This window comes from Anolis carolinensis, chromosome 2, assembly GCF_035594765.1.
Source record: "Anolis carolinensis isolate JA03-04 chromosome 2, rAnoCar3.1.pri, whole genome shotgun sequence".
NCBI lineage: Eukaryota > Metazoa > Chordata > Lepidosauria > Squamata > Dactyloidae > Anolis > Anolis carolinensis.
The window spans coordinates 102,083,202-102,109,773 of record NC_085842.1 but is presented as its reverse complement, the minus strand read 5'-3'; the positions used below and the strand labels follow the sequence as shown (position 1 = coordinate 102,109,773).

At 43.6% G+C, this 26,572-nt stretch overlaps 1 protein-coding gene across 2 annotated transcripts in view; it reads right to left on the bottom strand.

Moving 5' to 3' along the window:
- Positions 1 to 26,572, bottom strand: part of klhl3 (kelch like family member 3) — a 93,470-nt gene that overhangs the window by 39,367 nt on the left and 27,531 nt on the right. Inside the window, exons 2-3 of one of the 2 annotated variants that reach the window (XM_008104891.3) lie at positions 25,259 to 25,372; positions 12,282 to 12,388 (exon numbers count right to left, since the gene is read on the bottom strand). In XM_008104891.3, coding sequence (XP_008103098.1) covers positions 12,282 to 12,388; positions 25,259 to 25,372 — 221 coding nt within the window. Of the gene's footprint in view, positions 1 to 12,281; positions 12,389 to 25,258; positions 25,375 to 26,572 lie in introns of those variants that run through there. The other variant, XM_062973886.1, reaches the window with a different exon arrangement.

Sequence of the window (26,572 nt, the reverse complement as noted above, 5' to 3'; positions counted from 1 at the left end):
TGCTGAAACTAAGACAAGTCAAACACGCATTCTCGACTTTAAGAGAGCTGACTTCCAAAAAATGAAGGAATTACTGAGCGGCATTCCATGGACGCCAATATTAAAAAACAAGGGAGTTAACGATGGATGGGAGGTTTTCAAAAGTGAAATACTCAAGGCGCAAATGCAAACAGTGCCAACAAAGAAGAAAAATAAGACAAGTGCAAAGAAGCCAGAATGGATGTCCAAAGAACTTCTAACTGAGCTAAAGCTCAAAAGTGACATGCACAAGAAGTGGAAAAGGGGAGAAATCACCAAAGAAGAATTCAAACGTATAGCCAACACCTGTAGGGAAAAGGTTCGCAAGGCTAAAGCACAAAATGAGCTCAGGCTTGCCAGGGACATAAAAAACAACAAAAAAGGCTTTTTTGCTTACGTTGGTAGAAAAAGGAAGAAAAAGAAGGCGATAGGGCCTCTGCAAGGAGAAGATGGGGTGATGGCGACAGGGGACAGGGAAAAGGCAGAACTGCTCAATGCCTTCTTTGCCTCGGTCTTCTCACAAAAAGAAAGCCATCTTCAACCTCAGCAACATGGAATGGACGAAGGATTGGGGGAAATCCAACCCCAAATAGGGAAACAAGCTGTCCAGGAACACCTGGCCTCTCTAAACGAATTCAAGTCCCCAGGGCCAGATGAGCTACATCCAAGAGTATTGAAGGAATTAGCGGAAGTTATTTCAGAACCACTAGCAATTATCTTCGAGAGTTCTTGGAGAACGGGAGAAGTCCCAGCAGATTGGAGGAGGGCAAATGTGGTCCCTATCTTCAAGAAGGGAAAAAAGAACGACCCAAACAATTACCGTCCGGTCAGCCTCACATCGGTACCAGGCAAGATTCTGGAAAAGATCATCAAGGAAGTGGTCTGCGAACACTTAGAAACAAATGCGGTCATTGCTAATAGCCAACACGGATTTACCAGAAACAAGTCATGCCAGACTAATCTGATCTCTTTTTTCGATAGAGTTACGAGTTGGGTCGATACAGGGAATGCTGTGGATGTAGCCTACCTGGATTTCAGTAAGGCCTTCGACAAAATCCCTGTAAAGATGTCATGATCATTGTGTTTTATTCATGATTGCTATGTTTAGGTTGACTGTTTAAGGTTATATATTTCAGCTATTCTTATACAGAAGTTGGGAGCCTCTAAGGCATGGCCAGGAAAAGGGGCGTGGCTTCACCTTGCTGGTGGAAGCCTTAGAATTCAAATTTAGCAGTTGGAATTGGGCAGTTGGAGTTTGTCGGTTGACCAGAGCAGTTGGTTCTGTTCAGTGGGAAGGGAGTGAGATCGAGAGAAGAGATTGTGGGAGGAAGTTGAGCAGCTAGAGAGTTTTAGCGGAGAAGGGCTAAAATTAAAGTTGCTGAGCCTTTAGTAGGGATAACCAAAGAGCTGAGACTACATCCCTAAGTCAAGGAGGACTAGGGTTAACCAGTTAAACTCCCCAGTCCAAGTTTGATCGGGTACAGATCAACTAAGTTCAAGAAGGACAGTATTCCTAACTGAAAGAAACAAGTCATATAAAGCTGATACCATACTAAGCTCAGTGAAACTATTGAGAAATCTTGCAACACTTACTGTACAGAAGTAACATCGTTCACCTCAAGATATAACATTCTTGCGACTATCAAGCTTTGTGCTATAAATAAACAAGTTACTGTTTCTTCAATTGTTGCTTATTATTTGAGCAAATCATCTTTCAAAGGTGGTGGCAGCGACAACATTGAAAAGTGGGATACATAGAGGTAGAAGTTGAATCCTTCTCAATTTGGTGGCAGCGGTGGGATCCAAAAAGATTCCATCCCTGTCATCATACTTCTTTACATTTGGTGGCAGCGGTGGGATCCAAAAAGATTCCAACCCTGTCATCATACTTCTTTACAGTCCCCCACGACCTTCTGGCAAATAAACTAGTAAAATGTGGGCTAGACAAAACTACGGTTAGGTGGATCTGCAATTGGCTAAGCGAACGAACCCAAAGGGTGCTCACCAATGCGTCGTCTTCATCATGGAAAGAAGTGACAAGTGGAGTGCCGCAGGGCTCCGTCCTGGGCCCGGTTCTGTTCAACATCTTTATTAACGACTTAGACGAAGGGTTAGAAGGCACGATCATCAAGTTTGCAGACGACACAAAACTGGGAGGGATAGCTAACACTCCAGAAGACAGGAGCAGAATTCAAAACGATCTTGACAGACTAGAGAGATGGGCCGAAACTAACAAAATGAAGTTCAACAGGGACAAATGCAAGATACTTCATTTCGGCAGAAAAAATGGAAATCAAAGATACAGAATGGGGGACACCTGGCTTGACAGCAGTGTGTGCGAAAAAGACCTTGGAGTCCTCGTGGACAACAAGTTAAACATGAGCCAACAATGTGATGCAGCAGCTAAAAAAGCCAACGGGATTCTGGCCTGCATCAATAGGGGAATAGCATCTAGGTCCAGGGAAGTCATGCTCCCCCTCTATTCTGCCTTGGTCAGACCACACCTGGAATACTGTGTCCAATTCTGGGCACCGCAGTTGAAGGGAGATGTTGACAAGCTGGAAAGCGTCCAGAGGAGGGCGACTAAAATGATTAAGGGTCTGGAGAACAAGCCCTATGAGGAGCGGCTTAAAGAGCTTGGCATGTTTAGCCTGCAGAAGAGAAGGCTGAGAGGAGACATGATAGCCATGTACAAATACGTGAAGGGAAGTCATAGGGAGGAGGGAGCAAGCTTGTTTTCTGCTGCCCTGCAGACTAGGACACGGAACAATGGCTTCAAACTACAGGAAAGGAGATTCCACCTGAACATCAGGAAGAACTTCCTCACTGTGAGGGCTGTTCGACAGTGGAACTCTCTCCCCCGGACTGCGGTGGAGGCTCTTTCCTTGGAGGCTTTTAAGCAGAGGCTGGATGGTCATCTGTCGGGGGTGCTTTGAATGCGATTTCCTGCTTCTTGGCAGGGGGTTGGACTGGATGGCCCATGAGGTCTCTTCCAATTCTACTATTCTATGATTCTATGATTCTACACCACAATCTATGCATTCTTAAAATATTGTAGTGTATGTGTAGAAATATAAGGTTCATTATTATCCACAAATTCAGGAACACACAAGGCAACATATCCCCTGCAGATACAAAAATCATACTATATAATCAAAATATAGGGTTTACTAGTTATTATCCATGGTTTCAGGTATCCATGGATAGTCCTGGAATATATTCCCTGTGAATATAGAGGCCATATTGTATTACTTGTTTACATGTATTTACTGTTTCTCATTTTTTTTAAATTCTGAAATGTTTCACAAATAAAAAGGAATGTTTTAAATAAGTTTATTTTTACTCTAGTTGTTATTATTAATTATTTATATGCTGCTTTTCTCTCTTAACAGAGGCTCCAAGTAGTGAACAATGCTAAAAACAACACTTAAAATGCGCAATTGGATTTAGACCTTTGAGAGATTTAAATTCTAACACTGTGATTGAGTTATATTTTGCAATTTCATGTATGCCTTGTTGTGCTTTAGGATGTTGATGTTCCTTTTCAAGATGTGTGTGGGAATTTTCCCATTACTAGAAAATTATATTGTGATATCCCTAATAGCCTGTGTGTGGTATGATGGCACGGATGAGCCATTTATTGTGAAAAATGTAAAGAGAAGGTTTTTCCAATCAATTCCACTTTCAAATTCAATTGTAGTCATAAGCACATGAGCAGAAGAAAAGAACCTCTGGGGGGGAAAAATAAAGCAACAGCAACTGAATAAGAAAAGGCTTGTCTAACAAATATTGTACATGTAGTTTGAAAAGGACAGGTTGCTTACCTGTAACCGTGTTTCTTCGAGTGTACTCTGTGAATTCACACTAATGGAGAGACTGCGCCTGCGCAGGTTCCAACGGAAACTCTTCCCAAGCTAAAGTTTTAAATTTTGGCGGTAGCCACGCCCCCCGTCCCCAGAGGGCATATAAGGCGGCCCTGGGCGCCCGCTCTCCAGTTCCTGCGCCGCCAAGGCAACGAGAAAGGAAGAGGGTTTGCCAGAGGGGAAGGAAGGGCGGGCTTGTGTGAATTCACAGAGTACACTCGAAGAAACACGGTTACAGGTAAGCAACCTGTCCTTTTTCTTCGTGTACTCTGTGAATGCACACTAATGGAGACTAGCACGCTTAGGTCCCGGATGGTGGGACAAGGCAAACCTTAACCACAAGTTGATGTCCAAACACATCTTTATTAAACATAAATAACATGGTCCGAAGGACCCATATAGTAATACAAGCATCATGCCGAGAGAGGAATTCTGTAGGACACCAAATAAACAATTTCAAGCATGAGGAAAAACAAGTACTGTGCATCATCTCCGAAGGGGAGAGAGGAGAAGTACATAAGGCACAATCGTTTAGGAAAACAGAGCAAATCAGAACATAGATATGGCATAACGAGATGGCCAAACACGGGGACATCTTATAACGAAAAACCATGAGGAGGAGCCCTCCAGGGGGCTGAATGGTAGATAAGTTCCGGGGATAAGATCCTCAGGACAGACAGGACGACAAAACCGATCTAGCAAAGGCTGAGTCTTTTAAGGCTTTTTGGTCTATTCTGTAGTGAGACACAAAAGTAAGGGGGTTAGACCAGATCGCTGCCTTACAGATAGAGTCCAGAGGGATGCCCCTCAGAAAGGCAGTTGACGTGGAAAGACCTCTCGTCGAACGCGGGCGAACGGACGGGGGAGGTGGACGTTTAGCCAGTTCGTAGGCAAGTTCAATGGCCTGAGCAATCCAGTGAGATAACCTTTGCGAAGAAATAGGATCGCCCAGCTTATCTGGGGCATGGGCTATAAAGAGTCTCTGAGTCTTACGAATGTCCTTGGTGCGGTCGCGATAGAAGAGAAGAGCCCTACGTACGTCGAGGAGATGCAACCTCCGCTCCAGGGGAGATGAGGGGTTTGGAAAGAAAGCGGGGAGAACAATGTCCTGGTTAAGGTGAAAGGCCGAGACCACCTTGGGGAGGAAGGTGATGTCCGGGCGGAGAACGGCTCGGTCATGGTGAAAGCGGAGATAAGGTTCATCAACCCTAAGGGCCGCCAGCTCCGAGGGTCTGCGAGCCGAAGTTATGGCCACCAGGAAAGCTACTTTCCAAGAAAGTAGACGCAGGTCGGTCGATGCTAGAGGCTCGAAAGGAGAGGAAGTTAGCTGGGAAAGCACGAGCTCGAGGTTCCAGCCCGGCGTAGGCGGCTGGGAGGGCGGACGGATGTTGTTGTACCCCTTTAAGAAGGTTTTCACAAGATGATCGGAGAATAAAGATGGTCTACCATGTTGCTGGAAACACCACGAAAGAGCAGCCAGATAAGATTTCATAGAGGAAAGCGAAAGCTTCTGGTCTGCAAGGGTCATAAGAAAGTCCAACACTATCGGTATCGAGGTCGGAAAAGCGGCGATGTCCTGGGACCGAAGAAAGGCACGGAAGCGGGAGATTTTATAAGTGTATGACCTGGTTGTAGCCGGCTTGTGAGCTGCACGGAGGATCTCCTGCAGGTTTTGCGGGAGGGAGGTTAGGTGAGAATTCTCCATGCAGTGAGATGTAGAGAGGGAAGATCCGGGTGCAGGAACTGGCCGTTTTCTCTGGATAAGAGGTGCGGCAGAAGAGGTAGAGTGAGAAAGTTCATTTTGGAGAGGTGGAGAAGGGCCGGATACCAAGGCTGCCGAGGCCAAGCTGGTGCTATCAGGATCGCCGACGTCGAAATCGACCGGAGTCTCTGGAGGACCTTCGGTATCAGAGGGAAAGGCGGAAAGAGGTAGATCGGTTCCGACGACCAGTCCAGAAGAAAAGCGTCTCCCAGACAGCCCAGGAGGCCGGAGGAAGTCTCGCGCCGTATCGAGGTAGTTGCGCGTTCTGGGGAGAGGCAAAGAGGTCCAGAGTGGGGAATCCCCATTTTCGGAAGAGAGAGAGAAGAGTCTCGGGATCGAGCATCCACTCGTGGGAGGAACTCGTCATCCTGCTGAGGGCGTCCGCCAAGTCGTTTTGGATCCCAGGAAGATGGACTGCCAGGATCTGTAAGTTGCGGCTTATGCACCAGGACCACAGCTGAGAGGAAAGGAGCATCAGCTTCTTCGAACCCGTGCCGCCCTGTTTGTTGATGTAGAAGACTGCCACTGTGTTGTCTGATTGAACGAGGACAGACCTCTGGGAGATCAGGCGGGAGAAGGCTTTCAGAGCTTTGAAGATGGCGAGAAGTTCGAGAAAGTTTATGTGATTGGTCCTTTCGGAGCGAGACCAAAGACCTTGTATGGTGAGACTGCCCAAGTGGGCTCCCCAGCCGTAATTGGAGGAGTCCGTGGTTACGGTGACCGAAGGAGGAGGCTGGTGAAACGGGAGGCCCTTGCAAACGTTGGAGAGGGACTTCCACCAGCGGAGCGACCGACGAACATGGAGCGGGATGGAGAGAAACCTCGAGTTGAGGTGGCGGGATGGCTTGAAAACGTCTATAAACCAACGCTGCAGGGTGCAAAGGTGGAGCCTGGCAAACGGGGTCGTGAGGACTGTGGAGGCCATGTGGCCCAGGAGCACTTGGATGGACCGGGCTCGAACTCTCCGTTTGGTTTCGCAGAGGGAGATTTGGTGCCGAAGGGCGAGAAACCTGTCGAGCGGGAGGGAGACAGTTTGAGAGAGTGAGTTGAACAGGGCGCCGATGAAGCGGATCTTGTTCGACAGAATGAGGTGAGATTTGTCGAGATTTAACTGGAGACCGAGAGAGTCGAGAAGAGTGAGGGTAACGTCGACGTGACGACGGAGGAGGACAGGGTCGGACCCGACCAGAAGCCAATCGTCCAGATATGGAAAAACTGTGATCCCTTGGAGTCTGAGGTGGGCAGCCACCACAGCGACGACCTTGGTGAAAACCCTTGGGGCTGTGACGAAGCCGAAGGGTAAAACGGTGAACTGGTAGGTCTGGTCGAGGACTTTGAAGCAAAGGAAGCGCCTGTGGCCTTTTCGAATCGCCACGTGGAAATAAGCGTCTCGTAAATCTATGGAGACGAAGTAGTCTCCGCGCTGAAGCATAGGGAGGATGGAAGTGATGGATACCATTCTGAATTTTGTTGGGCGTATGAACGTATTGAGCACACGCAAGTCCAAAATGGGGCAGAGCCCCCCTCCCCTCTTCGGGACCGTGAAGTACCTGGAGTAGAAGCTTTGAGGGTCCTGTACTGATGGAGAAGGCCGAATAGCCCCTTTGGCGAGGAGGGTGTCGATTTCGGCGAGAATTTCCTGAGAAGGGTTGGAGAGAAGGATCTGCCCCGTGGGCGGGAGCTCTTCGAACTCCAAGGCATAACCGTCTCGAACAATTCGGAGAACCCAGGCATTCGAAGTAATAGACTCCCACTGATGGAAGAAAGGAGCCAGGCGATCTGAAAAGAGGCCGTGAGGTTGATGTAGCAGAGGGGAGGGCTGCGGAGGAGTGGGTCTTGCATCGATATCGGAGGTAGAGACCTGACAAGGAAAGATGGCGTCAGGTACGCCGATGAGGCTGACCGGAGGTAGGAGTGGTACAGCCGCGCTGCTTCTGAGGATGAGCAGGCCGGCGAGGTTGTTGGCGGTTCTGGTTATTCGAAACCGAGGGACGCCTGAAGGATTGGTGACGGTAAGAAGGAGGCGGAAAACGACGAAAGCGTTGAGGAAACCATCTGGTGCGGTGAGTTTGAGGCTGGTCACCACATTTGGTAGCTAGGACCTTAAACTCATGGTTAGTTTTGAGTTTATCGTCGGTGCCGGAATTAAAGAGACCCAAGGCGTCGAACGGAAGGTCTTCAATAACTTGCCTGGAAGAAGAAGACAGGCCCGACGACCTCAGCCAGGCGTGACGGCGGATGGCAATGGCGTGGGCGATCATCTTACCGGCCGTGTCGCCTGTATGTTTTGCCATCTGAATTTGATGATGGGCTAGGGAGTCAGCCTCTTGCTGAAGGGTGGACAGCACCGAACGGTCCTCGTCAGACAACTTTGAGAAGAAAGGCTGAGCTTTCTCCCAAAGGATTTGCTAGTATGCACCCATACAGGCCCCATAGTTCGCCATTCTGCAAAGTAGAAGGGCCCCAGAATAGAGCTTTCGGCCCACCGCGTCAAACCTTTTGCCTTCTCTATCCGCAGGAGTATTTGACTCACGACCGGAAGTCTGTGAAGCCTTGACGACCATAGAATTCGGGTCGGGATGGTGTTTTAGCCACTCCAAGGTATCGTCATCGGTGCGGTACCAGGATTCGATCCTTTTTGAGGTAGGAGGGATCGAGGAAGTAGTCTTCCAGGATGCCTGGATGACGTCCAGAAGGTAAGGCAAGAACGGAAGCAGCGTGGCTGGGGGGGGCTTGGGCTTGGACCCGCTTGAAAACCGGATCAGACACCGCCTTAGAAGTTTGTTTGATCTCTAGACCTAGAGCATCGGCCATTCTCACCATTTGATCCGAAAAAGCCCGAATATTGTCCATGGGTGAAGGAGGATCCACCTCGTATGCATCATGAGGAGGAGAGAGGTCGAGACCGAGAGATACCACCGAGGCTGAGAGAGCGGAGTCAGGGCGATCGATATCGATCTCATCGTCCTCGGCCCCTTGGGGGGACTGAGGGGGAGATGATAGCACAGTCTCTGGGGGAGGCAAAGCCTCAAGAGCAGGAGCCATCTGAGCCCGAGTTTCTTTGGAGGCCGAAGCTTGGGCAGCTCGAGCCAAGCGGGTGGTTTGTCTACCCCGTTCCGGTGTCGAGGTCGGGGGAAAGAGCTGCTGGCGTGATGGACGATGCACGGCAGCAGGTCGAGGCAACGGCACCCTGACCACTGTTTGGGTGGAGTGGTGGGGTGAATCCTGAAGTTCGCCATCGGACAGAACTCGAGGAGAGGGTTGACGAGGCCGCTGGGCAGGAGCGATCGGAGAGGATCTCCTAGAAGAAGTCGCCGAAGAAGAAGGGACGTCTTTTTTAGAAGAGGCAGAAGAAGAGGAACGTTGGGTCGCCCTCTTTTTAGCAAGCGGCTGCTTAGAAGGAACCCTCAGAGATTTTCCCGGCGTCGGAGGGACCATTGCCGAATCGGACTGGGTCCGACGAGCTTCCTCGTGGGCTCTCTTAAAAGCGATTTTCATCGCGGAGGTTGATGGAGGAGACCCAAGGTGGGATCGAATCGAAGACACGGAGGCCACCGAGCTCGACGTTGAGGAGGGGCCAAGTCTGCCAGAACGAGTCGACATGGTGACCGTGGTGAGCGTGCACGGCGGTTTGACGGGCTTAGCTGTTTTGGAGGCCCTGGACGCCCTTGACGAAACTGAAGGGGCCTTAGCAGCCGGTGCCGACATCGGTCTCAGGTTCGGCGTCAACGTCGTGCCCAATGTCGACGGAGTGGGCTCAGGGGCGAGCGACTTCTCGTAGAGCGCTGCTCTGAGTCTCGCGGCTCTATTTTTCCTTGCTTGAGCCGTTAGGGCTAGGCAAAAACGGCAGGTACCGACGACATGGGCCTCTCCAAGACAGAAGAGGCACTTGGCGTGGCCGTCGGAGTCAGGGATTTTAGCGGCACACTGAGTGCAGCGTTTGAAGCGAGTAGTAGACATGAGAATCCGAAGTGAACCTTGCGGCGGAAAAAAAGGAACTGGAGAGCGGGCGCCCAGGGCCGCCTTATCTCTGGGGACGGGGGGCGTGGCTACCGCCAAAATTTAAAACTTTAGCTTGGGAAGAGTTTCCGTTGGAACCTGCGCAGGCGCAGTCTCTCCATTAGTGTGCATTCACAGAGTACACGAAGAAAAACCAAAGTGAAGACTATAATTTTCTTTCTGTGTTACCTTTATAAGATAGCAGGAGCAGAAAAAATACCTGTTTCCCTAAAATATAATCTTTTGATAAAAAAAGAATTATTGGTAGAACACTGCAAAAATCTATGAAGTTATAGGTGGAATCCCTTTATATCACAGCAACAGGACTAGTCAGTCAGTAAATGTGGAAAACATTGCCCAACAGAAAGTTCAAGACCAGCCATGTGTTCTTGGGCACTCTAGTCTATATTTAAGAAATATAGATAAAATACTCCTACATTTCCCTCATAGCGAGTTGGTTCACTATATGTCTCCACAATAACCCTAATGAAATAGAGCATTAATATCCTAAGGGGAGGGGGGAATGGGATGCCAAGATGCTAAAACAGCAAAAGTGCTGTGCAATATTAATTTAAGGTGTGCTTGTATAACAGTGACTTCAATAGCACAGTCCTGGAATGAGGGGGATTTGGAATGTAGCAAAAAAAAAAAAAAAAAGATGAAGTTGGCCCTTTTAAAAAGGGGAACATTTTGCGATTTTTATCATTGCCCAAGTTGCCAATCAACTGAGGGAGCAGCTTGAAGGTGGGCGTTCTAGCTCATGCAGCATTTATTTTTGCCACCTCTTCTGTACATGTGCTATGGAGAAAAAGATTATATCAGGACAGGCTCTCCCAAGCTATATATACTTATTTGAAGCATTTATATAGTTATCAAGTAGCTGTAGTTTGGATCAGTATTGATTCTCTCTTTGTGATTTTGCTATATTACATAGCTGAAAACTAGCAGTGACTAAATTGCCAATGAACAGATCCATGGGCCAAATATCGAACTGAAGGGCCACACACATGCAGCCACTGAATTGTAGTTCCTCTGCTCTTCTCTCTGTGTTCTTCTATTCTTGCCATTTTTAAACTAAGGTTCTTCATTGTCCATATTTATGCTAGTTGACTTTGCAAGCATTAAACTGGGAAAATGGATGTGAAACCATCTGTGCCACTGCTTGGCAAAAAACAGGAATCTTTTGATGCTTCCCACTAAGCCACAAGTGATAGTGGACAGCAACCACTTTTTCCTCCCCTGCTTTCCTGCCTCTTAATTTAAAACAAAGATGATAATAATATTAACAGCAGCAACAACAACAACAACAACAACAACAACAAGACTTTATTTGTACCCCACTCTATCTCCCCAAGGGGACTTATGGTGGAAGATTAGTTCCCATCATCACTAATGACCTAGATATTGATTGCTAGACTCGAATGGCCCTGACCTACCTTTCAAGTTCAATGGCACAGTCATTAAAACACACTTGGAACTAACTTCTTCCTGTGTCCAAGGGTCACTTCACACAAAGTAAACATTTTATGCAGATGACCTTGACTTTTTAAATGTACACATGCTACTACATCCATCAATCCAAACCACACATGATGAGCATTATTGTTTAGCCAAAGAGTAACAATTGCATAATCATTCTTATTAATAACTATTTGTGATAGTAGAAAAGTCATATTTTAAACCAAAAAACTAACTTTTAGTTGCAAAATAGACTGTTGACACAATGGATTTCCACAACTAATATGATTAAAGAACCACAGCCTGCAAAAACCTTCATGCAAAGATGAATGCCATGCACCGATTCTTCTGTTTTAAATAAAAATAATATGAGACTAATGTATACATTATAATTACCAGATACAACAGATGGGGGAAGACAAATAACAGAAAGGACAAGCCAGAAGGTAAAAGACAATGGTGGGGCTCTATGGTTTTGCAAGATAATTTCAGTATGTCTTGAGACTGAAATCGTTCAGCATGCCTTGTAATAACTTTTTGTGTATGACCCTATTCTAGGCTGCTGTGTGTCTTTGTTGTTGGTCACACTTTAGGCTTTGCCAAATTGTGATGATGGCATGTGGCATCACTTCACCACCAACATACATCAGATCCATGTTTCAGGACCCCTTCAGGATTTAGGTCCAGAGACACAGAAATCTTCATACAACAATCAGCCCCAAACCACCATTATGGTGATTATGCCTCAACAATAGGGACCATGTGTGGACTGCCAGTTGTTGCTGGCCTGGGACCAGATAGCACAATAAGGGATAGTGGAAACTGCTGATCACTGGCCATGACAATAAGGTTCACAGAAAGGAAAGATGGGAACTTCAGTTCAACAACGTGAGGGACCAAACACTCTCCCACTTTTACTACATAGTTTTTGAAATGTTCCATTATCTATAGAATCAAGCTCGGTCCACAATATTCCTAAGCCATAAAGTATTACTTAGAAATGTTCACAAACATCTGATCATACAATCAGCTATATATCTCAGATATGGCTTTTTTTCATCCACAATAACTTTAAGCACATATATAGGCCATGATAACAGCAGCACCCAACATATTGTTTAGCTCTCAATATACATACAATAAAGCAGTAGAAGTTATTTGCTTTTGGAGCACTACATTACCTGTAAACATGGCACAGAAATAAGGACTGCAGGCTGCCAAGACAATACGATGGGCTTCAATCTCAACATCTTCAGCAACAATTACCACATCACAGAGGAGCCGCTTACTGTGAACACACCAAAAGTCATATTTTCAGAACACATTTCTACACCACACTTTCCACATGAAAACTGAAATGATCCTGTTGCCTTTGACAACTTGAAGGAAAGTAAAGAAGTAAAAAAAACTGAGCAAGAAGCAAATGATCACTTCCACTTCTATAGGAACCTAGTGAGATTATCTTGGCTTTCAAAGCATTTCCTTGGCTTACTCCATCCTCCTAGGACAGGGCACAGAGGAAATCTAATAAGCAGATTATTCATGTGAAGAAAGAGCTTTGATAAAGATGAGGTCAAATTTTTCACTATGCAGCTCAAGGGACAGCTTAATTTATAAGGGAACTAGCTGTGCCCGGCCACGCGTTGCTGTGGCGTTGTTTGGTGGTGTTGGTGAGAACTTGTTGAGGTAGTGGTGGTATTGAATGTCTGTTGTATGGTTGTCTTTATGTTTAGTATGCATTTGGTTATTTGTGTACTGTGAAAGTGGTGAGGATAGAGGGGGTCTATGTCCCTGTGTAGTATTGTATAAGGAGCCCCGGTGGCGAAGTGCGTTAAAGCACTGAGCTGGAGAACAAAAGGTCCCTGGTTCAAACCCCGGGAGCGGCGTGAGCGGCTGCTGTTAGCTCCAGCTCCTGTCAACCTAACAGTTCAAAAACATGCAAATGTGAGTAGATTAATAGGTACCGCTCCGGCGGGAAAGTAAGGGCGCTCCATGCAGTCATGCCGGCCACATGACCTTAGAGGTGTCTACGGACAACGCCGGCTCTTCAGCTTAGAAATGGAGATGAGCACCAGGCCCCAGAGTCAGACATGACTGGACTTAACGTCAGGGGGAAACCTTTACCTTTACCTTTAGTATTGTATTGTGTTGTGAAAGCTTGGGTTTTGTCCAGCTGCATAGTAGAAAGGGTTGGGCTGGATGGCCCCTAGGAGTCTCTCCAAACTCTTGGATTCTATGCTATTATTATTATTATTATTATTATTATTATTATTATTATTATTAATTATTATTATTATCATCTTCTTCATCATCATTATTATGTAGAGGCTGGATGGCCATCTGTCAGGAGCGCTTGGATTGTGTCCTCCTGCATGGTAGAAGGAAGTTGATCTGGATGACCCTTAGGGGTAACTCCAAACCTTAGGATTGTATGATGTTATTATTATTAGTAGTAGTAGTATTAGTATTGAGAGGCTGGGTGGCCATCTGTTGGGAGTGCTTGGATTGTGTTGAGTTGGAGTGGTTGGCCTTTAGGTGTGCCTCCTAACTGTCTGATGCTATGATTCGATGTGTGTTATTATTGTGCAGATATTGGATGGCCATCTGTCAGGAGTGGTTGGATTGTGTCCTCCTGCATGATATAAGGAAGTTGAACTGGATGATCCTTAGGGGTATCTGCTAACCTTAGGATTGTACAATATTCTTATTCTTATTCTTATTGAGAGGCTGGGTGGCCATCTGTTGGACGTGCTTGGATTGTGTCCTCCATGGCAGAATTGGGTTGTTCTGGATTACCACAGTAATTATTTCATATTACAGTAGAATCTCACTTATCCAACATTCGCTTATCCAAAGTTCTGGATTATCCAATGCAGTCTGCCTTTTAGTAGTCAATGTTTTGTAGTCAGTGTTTTAAATTCATTGTGATATTTTGGTGCTAAATTTGTAAATCCAGTAATTACAACATAGCATTACTGAGTATTGAACTACATTTTCTGTCAGATTTGTTGTATAACATGATATTTGGTGCTTAATTTGTATAATCATTACCTAATTTGATGTTTAATAGGCTTTTTCTGAATCTCTTCTTATTATCCAACATATTCACTTATTCAACGTTCTACCGGCCTGTTTATGTTGGATAAGTGAGACTCTACTGTATATTTATAATCTTATATCTGCTTAGAACTGGATTATATGAGGCCCCTTCTACACAGCTGTATAAAATGCACACTGAAGTGAATTATCTGGCAGTGTGGAGTCAAGATAAACCAGTTCAAAGCAGATAATATAAGATTATAAATGGGTAATATAGCTGTGTGGAAGGGCCTTGAGTCTACACTCCCATTTAATCCAGTTAAAATCAGATAATCTATGGAAAATGCCTAAGTGAGGCCTAACTGTGCCTGTCCCGTGAGCTGAGTAGGTTGCTAGGAAACCAAGTGGGCGGAGCTTAGCACTCTAACTGGCAGCAATTGGATAAAAACAATTATTACTCTCTCTCTAATTAGGACTTTATTTTTCTTTTCTTTTTGTTGTATCAACCTAGTGCCGTGGATAATGGGTTGTGTTGTCAAATTTTGAGGTTGGGGGGCCTGTACTTTTGTTGTTTTGTCCACTGCCCTGATGCCATTACTCTTTTATATATATAGATTGTCTTTCTTCTGCATATCTAAGTCCCCTTTGCATTATTTCATAGCCTAACCCTCATTCACTGCTAGTATTAATAGACAACCAAAACTTTTATCCATGGTCCTAGTGCGCATGTTAATGTTCTTTAAACTGTTTCTGTCCTGAAAGTGTGATTTTCATGTACTGATTTCACTAATCTGTTCCAACCCGGCCATTTACAAAATAATTTGCCACATGACTATCTGAGCTTGTGCTACATTTTAATGTGCAAAATCACAGTACTCAAAGTACTGAGAAAACAAATTTAATGATAAATAAGAGCCTTTTCATAGTCATTATGTCCTGTCAGACTCATCTACATGTATAGTGCAAATTAGAGTAATCACAAAATTTGGCATATATATGCCATTTATAGATTTGCATATTTGGAATTTGTTACACACTTGTTATCGTCTTCACTTTTACTAGATTTAAGTACTTCACCAGAACAAGGGTTCTGAGTAATATCACATGGAAGAAATTAGATGAAATACTCAAGGTTTTTTTACATTGAATTCACATAGCCATCAAAACTAAAGGTACCATGGAAGCTGAAAGAAACATGGAAAATAAAAAGAATCCTGTAGACACATAAACCTACATACTATATATCTAGTTTTACAGGCTTTAAATTGACATTGGCTTACAATTTCCAAACATTTACGTTAAACATTCTCTAATAGTAAATTCCTCCAATTTAACAAAAATCATGATGTATTTTAAGGGCAAAAAAAATAAAATTGAAGTGTTCAAGTATATTAAAAAGAGCAGCACAGAAAAACCCGCATGCACACAACCATTAGAATGAATACTGAGCTAACGATATTTATATCTGCATTGCCTGCAGAAGGTTTTTCCTCTGTAATTATGTGTAGGTGTTTTAATACCAGTAATATTTCACTACCAGTTTTAAAGTAGTTTCTAAGTATATGGGAATGGCAATACAGCTTTTTCTCCCTTATATAATTCTTCAGTACGGTAGCACAGCAGTATTAGATAGGTCTTTTCAAAAAAGGTTAAAAAATAATTCTCACAGTTTGGACATGTATGCTTTATCCTACTCATGATGGCTAGGTCTTATGCTGTGCTAAGAAATGTGAGCTGAAGAGATCCATTTGTGGATCTCACACAGAGGAGGAACCTTACAACCTTTCCTTCCCACCTCTCCTACTATAGATTGCACTAAGAGGATGGCTCCACCCATCCTCTTTGTGCAAGGAGAGTGAAAATAATTGAGCACTACTAGTAGAGGCCATCTTGGGTCTCCCTGTGTCCTACAAGGATAGAAATGCAACCAAAAAGGGACTTGCCACTGTCACTTGTTTGGGATATCTCAGGAGTAACACTTCTTGTAACTCCCCAACATTGCCAGTCTCTCACGTCCCAATGTCCTTCTCCAAACAGCTCCATAGCCAGCCCATATGGATTGACCCATATCTACTAGGATCTTCCCAGCATCCAGATCCAGTATATACATGTTATGCCATAAAGACTATGGGTATATCTACACCAGGGTTCTCAAACTTTTTCAGTGGCGGAGCCCTTTTTGAAGCAAAAGTTTCTCTTGGAGCCCCAAGAAATGTATATATATTATATACATATAATATATGTATAATATAATTTACAATATTATATACATTTCTTGTATGTGTGTGTGTGTGTGATTGTATATCAGAGGAACCCCGGTGGCGAAGTGTGTTAAAGCACTGAGCTGCTGAACTTGCAGACCAAAAGGTTGCAGGTTCAAATCCCGGGGAGCGGAGTGAGCGCCCACTGTTCGCTCCAGCTTCTGCCAACCTAGCAGTTCGAAAACATTCCAATGTGAGTAGATCAATAGGGAAGGTAACGGCGCTCCATGCAGTCATGCCAGCCACATGACCTTGGAGGTGTCTACGGACAACACCAGCTCTTCGGCTTAGAAATGGAGATGAGCACCAACCCCCAGAGTCAGACATGACTGGACTTAACGTCAGGGGAAACCTTTACCTCTACTATGTATATTAGGCACGGGCAAAGTTTTTGACACATTGTGTTTTAAAATTTGACAGATGGGCCAGGGAAGTAGCAGATGGATGGAGACTGTTTGTGTTTATTAACTGGGAAAAAACATGAAGTAATTTCTATGCATACTGCACATATCTCAATTGTAGTGCAAGAAAAAGGAAAGAAAAACAATACAATATTTTAAATGAAGAACAATTTTAACCAACATAAACTTAATAGTATTTCATTGGAAGACCCCAGGAGTCATCCAGCCCACCCCCAACAGATGGCCACCCAGTTTTAATATAATAATAATAATAATAATAATAATAATAATAATAATAATAATAGAAACCTCAGGGGCCATCCAGTTCAACTCCCTTCTGCCATACTGGAAATGCACAATCAAAGCATCCCCTATTTCCCTCCACCAATCAGAGTGGTGGGAGGGAAATAGGGTTTTGGAAATAAGGAAGGCAAGTGGAAAAATATCTGGGCGGGGAAAAGGGCTTTTGGGGGTGAGGGGGCTAAAGGAAAAAGGCTTTGAGGGTGAGTTAAAGTGGTGTTAAAGTGCATTAATTCTACAGTGTAGGTACACCCTTAGAAAATGGAAAATGTCTCACAAGCTAAGATAAGAAACTAACATCCTTCGGCTGTCTTCAAGTGTTTATCATATGTTGACACTGGCCAGTAACTCACCCTGTGCCCATTGTCTGTGGCACGGAAGCCTTGGTGAATACAGATGTCACCGCCATCAACTATCATTGGAAGTCCATGCTAAACAGATATGTAGCAGAACTCACACAACCAAAATGACCTGTTATATCTCTCACTGACCCATAGAGACACACCTGAAGAAAGATAGGACTCTTGTTCCCATCCCCAAACATCACTGATTTAGAAAAGGCCATATACAGAGCATCACCATGGAAATCAGCCTTTGCTAAAAACAATGGATTGCAAGCATTCAAGCAAATGCCACAGTTTAGTTCTGCAACAGCTCAACAGCAGCAGCAGGAAGCTAAAAGCATAAATCAGCCATAAGCATGCAAGAGAAGATACAAGAGAGGCTTAAGGGCAGCTGTACTCTTGCTTGTTTAGAAGAGCATCATATACAACACAATCCATTAGCTTCCATTAAGAGCAGAGCAGCCTCTCCATTTCTATCTCTCTCTTTTCCCCCATTATCCCTTACTGCAATGAAGTTACAAGAGGAATAATCTAATATTTTGTCAGCCCAATGTCTCAGGCAGCGAAGCGCTCAGGCACGCAAACAACTGTAGTCCAGTCACTTTGTGTTCTCTGCCAGCAGAGCAGAGATAGAAGCAGTGTGAGTCCAAAAAGAATAAGGAAGCAGTACAGCACTTCACACTGCTTCCAATTATTCTGGTGCTCTTTTTGACAATAGTCATGCATGGAGTACTGCTCTTCAATGTCTTCCAGCTCCTAGCATAGTTATAATGTTTAAAGACCAACTGTTCAGGCGGATCTTTCTCAAGAAACTGTTACCAGACAATATGATATCAAATTTTTATAACAAGGGTCAGCAAAATGTAAACCTACAAACACCCCATCACAAAAATATGTATGTGATACTCTTCTCAGGAACAGGGTCCTTGAGGAGCAATTTCACGGGAGGATCAAAGTTGTTTGAGGCACCTTTTCCCAAAACTGAACATTCATATTTATGATATTGTATCTTTCCTCCAATGTGCCCTAGCTGGTGTATGTGCTTTTCTTCTCTCCCTTGTCACTTTATCTTCCTAAGATACCTGTAAGGTAGGGCAGGTGGAGAGTATGCAACTGGTCCAATCATGCAGTGAGATCTGCAGCAGAAAGGAAAACCAGTATCTGCAATCTTAAGCTGCAGTCCAACAACATCATACCACACTGCATAAATCTATCGAAGAGCAGCATCCAAAGTTATTTCTGGCTAGGCTAAGAGTCCAGATACCACAATGTCTGCTAGATTCCTGTCATAGCCAAACTTTTTTGCTATATTTCCTTCCAATAACGCAGTTCTATTCTACTGCGCATTATACAGGTTGAAAATTCCTTATCCATAATTCCAAAATACTCTGAAATCAAAAATTATTCACATGGATGGCTGAGAGAGTAACATCTTTGCTTTCTGATAGTTCCGTATGCCCAAATTTTGTTTCATGCACACAATTATTAAAATAAGATACATAAAACTACTTTCAAGCTATTTGTATGAAAGATAAATGGATGCTGTGTTTAGACTTGTGTTCCATCTCAAAAATATTTCATTATGCATATGCAAATATTCCAAAATAAAAAAATAAAAATTAAAAGCATTAAAACTCAAAAACATTTCTGCTCCTAAGCATTTTGTATATTATTTGCATAGGTTTGCTGTTGATCTCTTATGGAACAGAGAGCTGTATGGTTTAAGGCAGTGACAGCCAGGGACTCCAATGACAATGAGGAACTCTGGATGTAATGTCAATTTCAAAAGTACATTCCCAGTGAGGAACCTCTTTGGGGATTCCTCACTCTGGATAATTCCTTTAAAGTTCAGATTTAATGCCCCATTCAAACTGACTGCCCAATTTACACCAGAGACTCACAGCCACAGGCAATCCAGAGACCTTCCCACTCAGGACAGTCATAAATTCCCACCACCTAGTCTACTATGCTACATCATTTTCATAGGACGTAAAACAGAGGACAAAGCTAACATGCAATCAGAAGTAGATCCACTGAACATCAAGTCGCACCAATCACTTTTAATTATGTTCATAGGAAAACTGAAATCTTTTCCTCCCAATTCCTGTAGAGAACAAAAGTAATCTCACTGGTTAATCAAAATGTATCAAGCATTCAGTAATGGGGAGAATGTAAAGAAAAGCCTCCCTTTGCCACAGTGCTGCCAGTCTGGTTAAACAGTGGTACCTAAACCTTGGTCCACAAATGTTAACAGACTTTAGCTCCCCACAATTTTCAGTCAGCACAGCCAGTTGTCAGTGATTCTGGGATATGTTCTGAAAGTCTCAGGTCTGAAAAATACTGGCTTAAACCAATAAGATTTAAATAACTGTAAGACTTGACAAACTGAAGTTAAAAAACATTGACAAGCAAATATATCTGTAGAAATGTGTGTATACATGTGCCTGAGTACAGTAAATATATCCTGTCCAGATGTCTTATTACTCTTGTTTCAAGATTCACAAAGGATTCTGCACATGAAATACTGCACAGGCAGTAATATGCAACCATCTGATATCATTCGGACAGAACTGCATATTGGTGTACAAAAGTCTCTTCGTATGGCAAAGAATCAATATTTTATGAACAATTACCTAGTTTTACTGCATCCTGGCAACCCTGGTCAAAGAATGGCATTATGGATTAATTACTTGTTTCTCTAAATAGTATGAAGCAGGCAGCATGTGCAATATGATTTTTTCCTGCACAAATGCAAAAGCATGCATTCCCAGCTCATTTATAGAAGTGATTATTGGTTATTAGAAGATCACTGTGGATACTTTGCAAATGACCCCAATGCTTCATCATATACTAGGGAGTTGGAGCAAGAAAAAAATACACTTATTATTTGTTTTTTATTATTGTAATATAACTTGGATATTAGAAATGTACATTTGGTACAAGTCATGGTGCATATTTATCTTAGGCAATGTGAAAATTTTATTTAGTATGTAGGAGGGCTGGCAGTCAAATAGAAAACAAGTAGTTAAACATTTCCTCTTCCATGGCAGTCAGGTATATTTGTCCTCATAGTAGTAAAACTAGACTATCAATGTTTATATAATTCTTTTCAGTTGAAAATCTTGATGATGGGGAGACCAGCAACTACTTTACTTAATCCAGTTTTTGCAAGTACTGCAGAAACATTGTGAAGATTCTTATGGATTCTGTTTGAAAAGAAGCATCTTATTTGTATCAAGGGCATAGAAAGCAAAGGATCAGAAGTACAGTGGGGGGAAAGTATTTAGTCAGATACTAATTGTACAAGTTCTCCCACTTAAAAAGAAGAGAGAGGCCTGTAATTGACATCATAAGTAGATCTCAACTGTGAGAGGCAACATGAGAAAACACATCCAGAAAATCACACAGTCTGATTTTTCACAAATTTATTTGCAAATTATGGTGTAAAATATGTATTTGGTCTATAACAAAAGTTCATTTCAATACTTTGTTATATATCCTTTATTGGCAATGACAGAGGTCAAATGTTTTCTATAAGTCCTCACAAGGTTGGCATACACTGTTGCTGGTATGTTGGTCCATTCACCCATGCAGATCTCCTCAAGAGCAGTGATGTTTTGGGGCTGTTGCTGGGCAACACGGACTTTCAACTCCCTCCAAAGGTTTTCTACAGGGTTGAGATCTGGAGACTGGCTAGGCCACTCCAGGACCTTGAAATGCTTCTTACGAAGCCACTCCTTCATTGCCCTGGCGGTGTGCTTGGGATCATTGTCATGCTGAAAGACCCAGCCACGTTTCATCTTGCTGATGGAAGGAGGTTTGCACTCTAAATCTCACAATACATGGCCCCATTCATTCTTTCATGTCTATGGATCAGTCGCCGTGGTCCCTTTGCAGAGAAACAGCCCCAAAGCATAATGTTGCCACCCCCATGCTTCACAGTAGGTATGGTGTTCTTTGGATGCAACTCAGCATTATTTCTCCTCCAAACACGACATTTGAGTTATGTTTCTACCAAACAGTTCTACTTTGGTTTCATCCGACCATATGACATTTTCCCAATACTCTTCTGGATCATCCAAATGCTCTCTAGCAAATACATTCGTAAAAAATCAGACAATGTGATTTTCTGGATGTGTTTTCTCATGTTGTCTCTTATAGTTGAGGTCTACCTATGATGTCAATTACAGGACTCTCTCGTCTTTTTAAGTGGGAGAACTTGGTATCTGACTAAATACTTTTTTTCCCCACTGTAGTAGTTTTCCTCCACCCAACATGTGAGCTATTTTGAAAGTAGCTGAATTCCAGGCCAGTTCAAAGCGATTCACCTTTAAACCGGTCACTATTTCCTTATTGTGTAGTACGTACTGAATAAATGGGATTCAGCAATGTGTTGACTCGCCATTCAACAACAGAGATAATGGGTCTACTCTATTTAGCATTACTTTGTAGGATTCAAGCCTTATTATGTGTTTGCTGCAGGCTCAGGACCCTCATTATTAGCACCCATTAGGGTTGGATAAACATCAAGGGGCCAGGATCCTCTGCTGATCACCATTCATGCCTGACTTCACAGACCAAGGTGGATCTTTTCCAAATTCCTTCAGCTTTCAGAGAAATGCCACACATCCTCACAATGTCCACTCGCCTTAGACCGACAGCCGCTGCGGTCCATCCTCGCACATTGGTTCCCCCCCAACTGCTGCGCCATTTGGATCTTCGTCTGGGCATCTGGACAGTGTTTCCATCTGCCCCTGACAGCTATTGGTTGGCCCTGCTGCCCTGCTCCTGTGCTGCTCTGCCGCTGAGCCTGCATCCGAGCGGCATATCCGCCGTCCACCCAGTGGCTGCTGTTGGCTCCAACTGCCCCATCGTTGAGCGGCTGCACCGCTGGACTTATTCGGTCCACTGGGGCCTTTGCTCAGGCTGTTTGCCCTTCTGGCATAGCTTGTGGCTAGGCGACTGCAACCTTTCCATCTTCTGACCGATAATTCACTATTCCATCTTGCCGCCCAGGTCCAAGTAAGACTTTTCTTTACATTGCTTTGGTGCAACCTATTAATGCTGTTATCACCAGCAAGATTCTTTTGTCATTGGACCTTCTCAAGCATGCCCAGACTTTACATTGACACTGGAAGGGGGTTTGCCTCTTGTTTCCCCAAGAACCTTGTACTATATTTTCCACCCTCCAATTGTGACTGAGGACCTTAGGGTTTGGAGGTCCAGATTATCTGGGGGGGGGGGGGGCACTAAAGAAGGGGAGGGATGCTGTGAGGGAAGTGGGGAGGCTGTTATCCAGGCTGTTAATTCCCAGTGAGTGAATATTTTATGCCGGATCTGTATATGCCCTATGACAAATATTCAGGATTGTGCAATATTGTAATTAACATCATTTAATAGGTGGTTAAAAATAGGATGAAAGGAGATATGCCATGAGGGGCAGGGAGGGGGGAGTCACAGGGTCAGGGGACTTTCATCTTGGTGTTCCAGGAAAGAAGGAGATACAGGTGGAGGAGGAGATGGCTGAGGGAGGATGAGAGGATCCTCATCAATCTGGTCCGTCTCCAACCATAAATAGTATGAGTAACCAGAATGGCAGGCCCACGAGGTTGAAAATGCTGTTGCTCAATGCAGGTCGATGAACAGTAAATTAGCTGCCATCCAGGATCTGATCCTGTATGAGCATGCCAACCTGGCCTGCATCACAGAGACTGGTTGGATGAGGGTGGGAGGGCAGTAAACCTCTCCCAAATTTGTCCACCAGGTTTCTCTGTTCAGCAGCAGGCAAGATCAGGGGGCAGTGGGGAGGAGTTGCAGTAGCCTATCGGGATTCCACCCACCTGACCAGGTGCCCCATCCTACAGTCGGCCACATTTGAATGTGTCTACGTAAGGGTGAGTGGCTGGGACAGAACAGGGATTCTATTGGTGTACCATCCACCCCACTGCTCAACAGTCTCCCTGCATGAGCTAGCCGGGGTGGTCTCGAGCCTGGTGTTGGAGTCCCAATGGCTAATTGTGCTGGGAGACTTCAACATCCATTTCGAGACCGTCCTATCAGGAGTGGCTCAGGAATTAATGGCCACCATAACAACCAAGGATCTGTCCTAAATGGTTACTGGCCCCACCAGTAACTGCCCTGAAAACCCATGGGGAGATAGGGTAGGATAGAAATTAAGTTTTATTATATTATTATTGTAGTACAACATAAATCCCCAGCAACACTGCACTGAAGCCAGCTGTGAGAAGTTGCAAAGAGCAGGGCAACAGCAACAATCAGGCTGGCATTCTGAAATGACTGTTGCCAGGTGCCTTATCACCACATCCCATCTTTGTCCTACATCCCATTGCCAGTCCCACTGTCTGGTAAATCTACCACAACCTAGCCGAGCAAGGAGAAGAAGAGAACAAACACTGCATCTAGAAATAGGGCAGATATGAAATAAGGCACTTAGCACCACATGGAGCGATAGCAGAGTAGACAGTGTCCTTCTTAAAACTTATTATTTCCCCCTGTTGGCTTTCACAATGCATTGTTGTTGTTCCATTATAAATATAAAATAAAAATTGGTCTTCCCATAGTCTAAAAAATATGTGTAAGCAAACACACAGGGGGAAGAAAAAAATAAAAATATAGAACTATACAACAAAATTGTAAAACAAATTAGTCAGATAAAATACAAAACATACAAATATACTATAAATCAAATTGACAAATGCATGCAATCTAAATATATAAGATTATAAAGTAGTATTAAGCTACAATTCCAAAATCTTTGGAAAAGAGGTTTTTAATTATTATTTTAAAATAACAAGGGAAGTCCATAAATATTCAGGGTAGTAATTCCAAAGAGCAGGTAAAAAAATGGATGAGGCCAAACTAAGAAAGATGAAACCTTGGTTCCGTGAGAAGTCTAGAGCTACTATAATGCAAATCTCGAGCAAGTAAAGAAGTAAAAAGAAATAAGGGGTGAAAGATAGGAGCAGCTAGGTTATATAAGGTTTTGAATATTAAACAAGAAATATGTTCTGACTCCTAGAAGGAATAGATAATCAATGAAGAGATATCAAAAGGTATCAATGAGGAGATGTCAATAGCATTCAAAGTGTTCCATCAAGTAAGGTCACCCGAAGAACGTGAATATTGTATGCATTCATGTATAAACCTAGAAACTTTAGTCAGGGAAAAGTGAACCATAAAAACCTGGGCAGGCTTATTCAAGGATAATTGTAAGCACTGTACCTTCACTCTTATTTTTTTTAAAGGAATGATCCCCTTCTCTGAGCAGAGTAGCAAAATGTGAGAGCTCAGGCCATCCCAGGAGAAGCACAGGCCTGAAAGAAACACCTGGCCTCTCTACTCCCTCCACCGCAGCAACACTTCTGACCTTTTTGAATGTCTGGGTGGGAAAATGGTAAGGATAGTTCATCCCTGAGGCAGCACTGGCACTTTCCCCTCTCTGCAGAATAACCCTTGGCTTACCCATGAGTTGTATCAAAAGCCGTAATTTTGGATCTAAACCCTGCCCTTGACATACATGAAGTCAACTTATACACAAGTATAATCAGTATTTTTCATGTTAGCATCAGCAGCTTCAGTCTGCTAGTAGAAGCATCTTTGGAAACCAGCCATGAGACCCACATGATGAAAAATTTCTCACATTAACAGTGCAACCAAGCTTCAAGGTTAGGCTTCAAGAAAGTGTCTCTTTTCCCCATTTTCTTCAAAAGGAAAACTAGAGCTTGGATGCTTCTTGTTCTAACCAGCGGTTAAGTATGTGCAAGGTGATTCAAATGGAACACAAAAGAAGTACCTTCTCAATTCATTCATGACTTTGAATGCCTTTCCCATGTGACATGAATTGATGGTCACGGTGCGCTGGTCCTTATCGCCATCTGCCTCAGGTGGCTGGGGGCATCCCTTGATGCTGTAAAGAAAAGGGAAAATAGGAACAAATTTAGCCCTTTTTATGCTCAAGAAGTTCAGTAAAATGTGGCCTAATAAGAAAGCACATAAAACCACAGTCTCACTCATTGCCATGAATCACAAATTGTTGCGCAATTTATGTGGCATGTCCAGCTGTCCATGCTGTGTTTGCAAACTGTAACTGGAACACCCTTTTACGATTTCAGCTATGCCAGAGTGCATGCCTTCTACGTAACTATGTGAAATATGTGGCAGGGACACATGCAAGAATTCTCTGGTGAACTGAGACAAATATTTGTGAATACTAGACATAGATTTTTAAGTTTCAGAGGAGACACATGCATAACTTTGCCCATTCCTAACAAATAAAAACAAAAACAGAGGCTTTAAAAAACACTGGGCTTTTTCAACTAATTTTTTACAGCAGCCACCATACATTTTATTACATCAGGATAAGCAAGAGCAAAAACTGCACTGCAAAAAAGCAAGAAAGAGGACGTTCTAAATCCCCTTTTCATCTTTTCAAACACTGTGCAAGCAGAAATACTAGTGTCTTGCCTGGATACTCTCTATAATTTCTTCATTGCAACATGAAAAATAACAGTATTAATCATTCTGCCTAAAATCAAAGGTCAATCTTGTATTACTGTAAAAACGGAACCTGAAAAAATATTTTTGAAATGCAGTTTTCTGAATTACTCGGTCTACATGGACATTGGCCAAACGGGCTGGGGATAGTGTTGCTGCTTCCAGGACTTGTCATCCCAAGAGATTCAGAGAACTTGTTTGCTTAACCAAACCTCTGAATTCTAATAGTTCAATAGATGCACAATTTCACAAGCATGTATCATGGCACAGCAAAATGCTGTCATCATGTCTAGAAAACACAGCATCTAAATAGGTGATAAAGCAAACCACAGTGCTATCTATTTATTACATTTATGGTATATACGTTTGAATGTCATTTTTTAAAAAAAAAAAACCAAAATCTGGGCTGGTTTATACACTGAACTAAAGACCCAATACAAAGACACAGGCAAGAAATGTACTATGATACCCTATTAAAAATAGCAATTGCAGTCTCTCTGCAGAGAAACTTATGTAGGAAGCCCTTATAAGCAGGGCCGGTCCAATGTGGGAAGCCGATTACTCCTGGGCGTTGGGTGCAGGCCAGCAGGGGGCGCTGTCAAGGCCTGTTCCA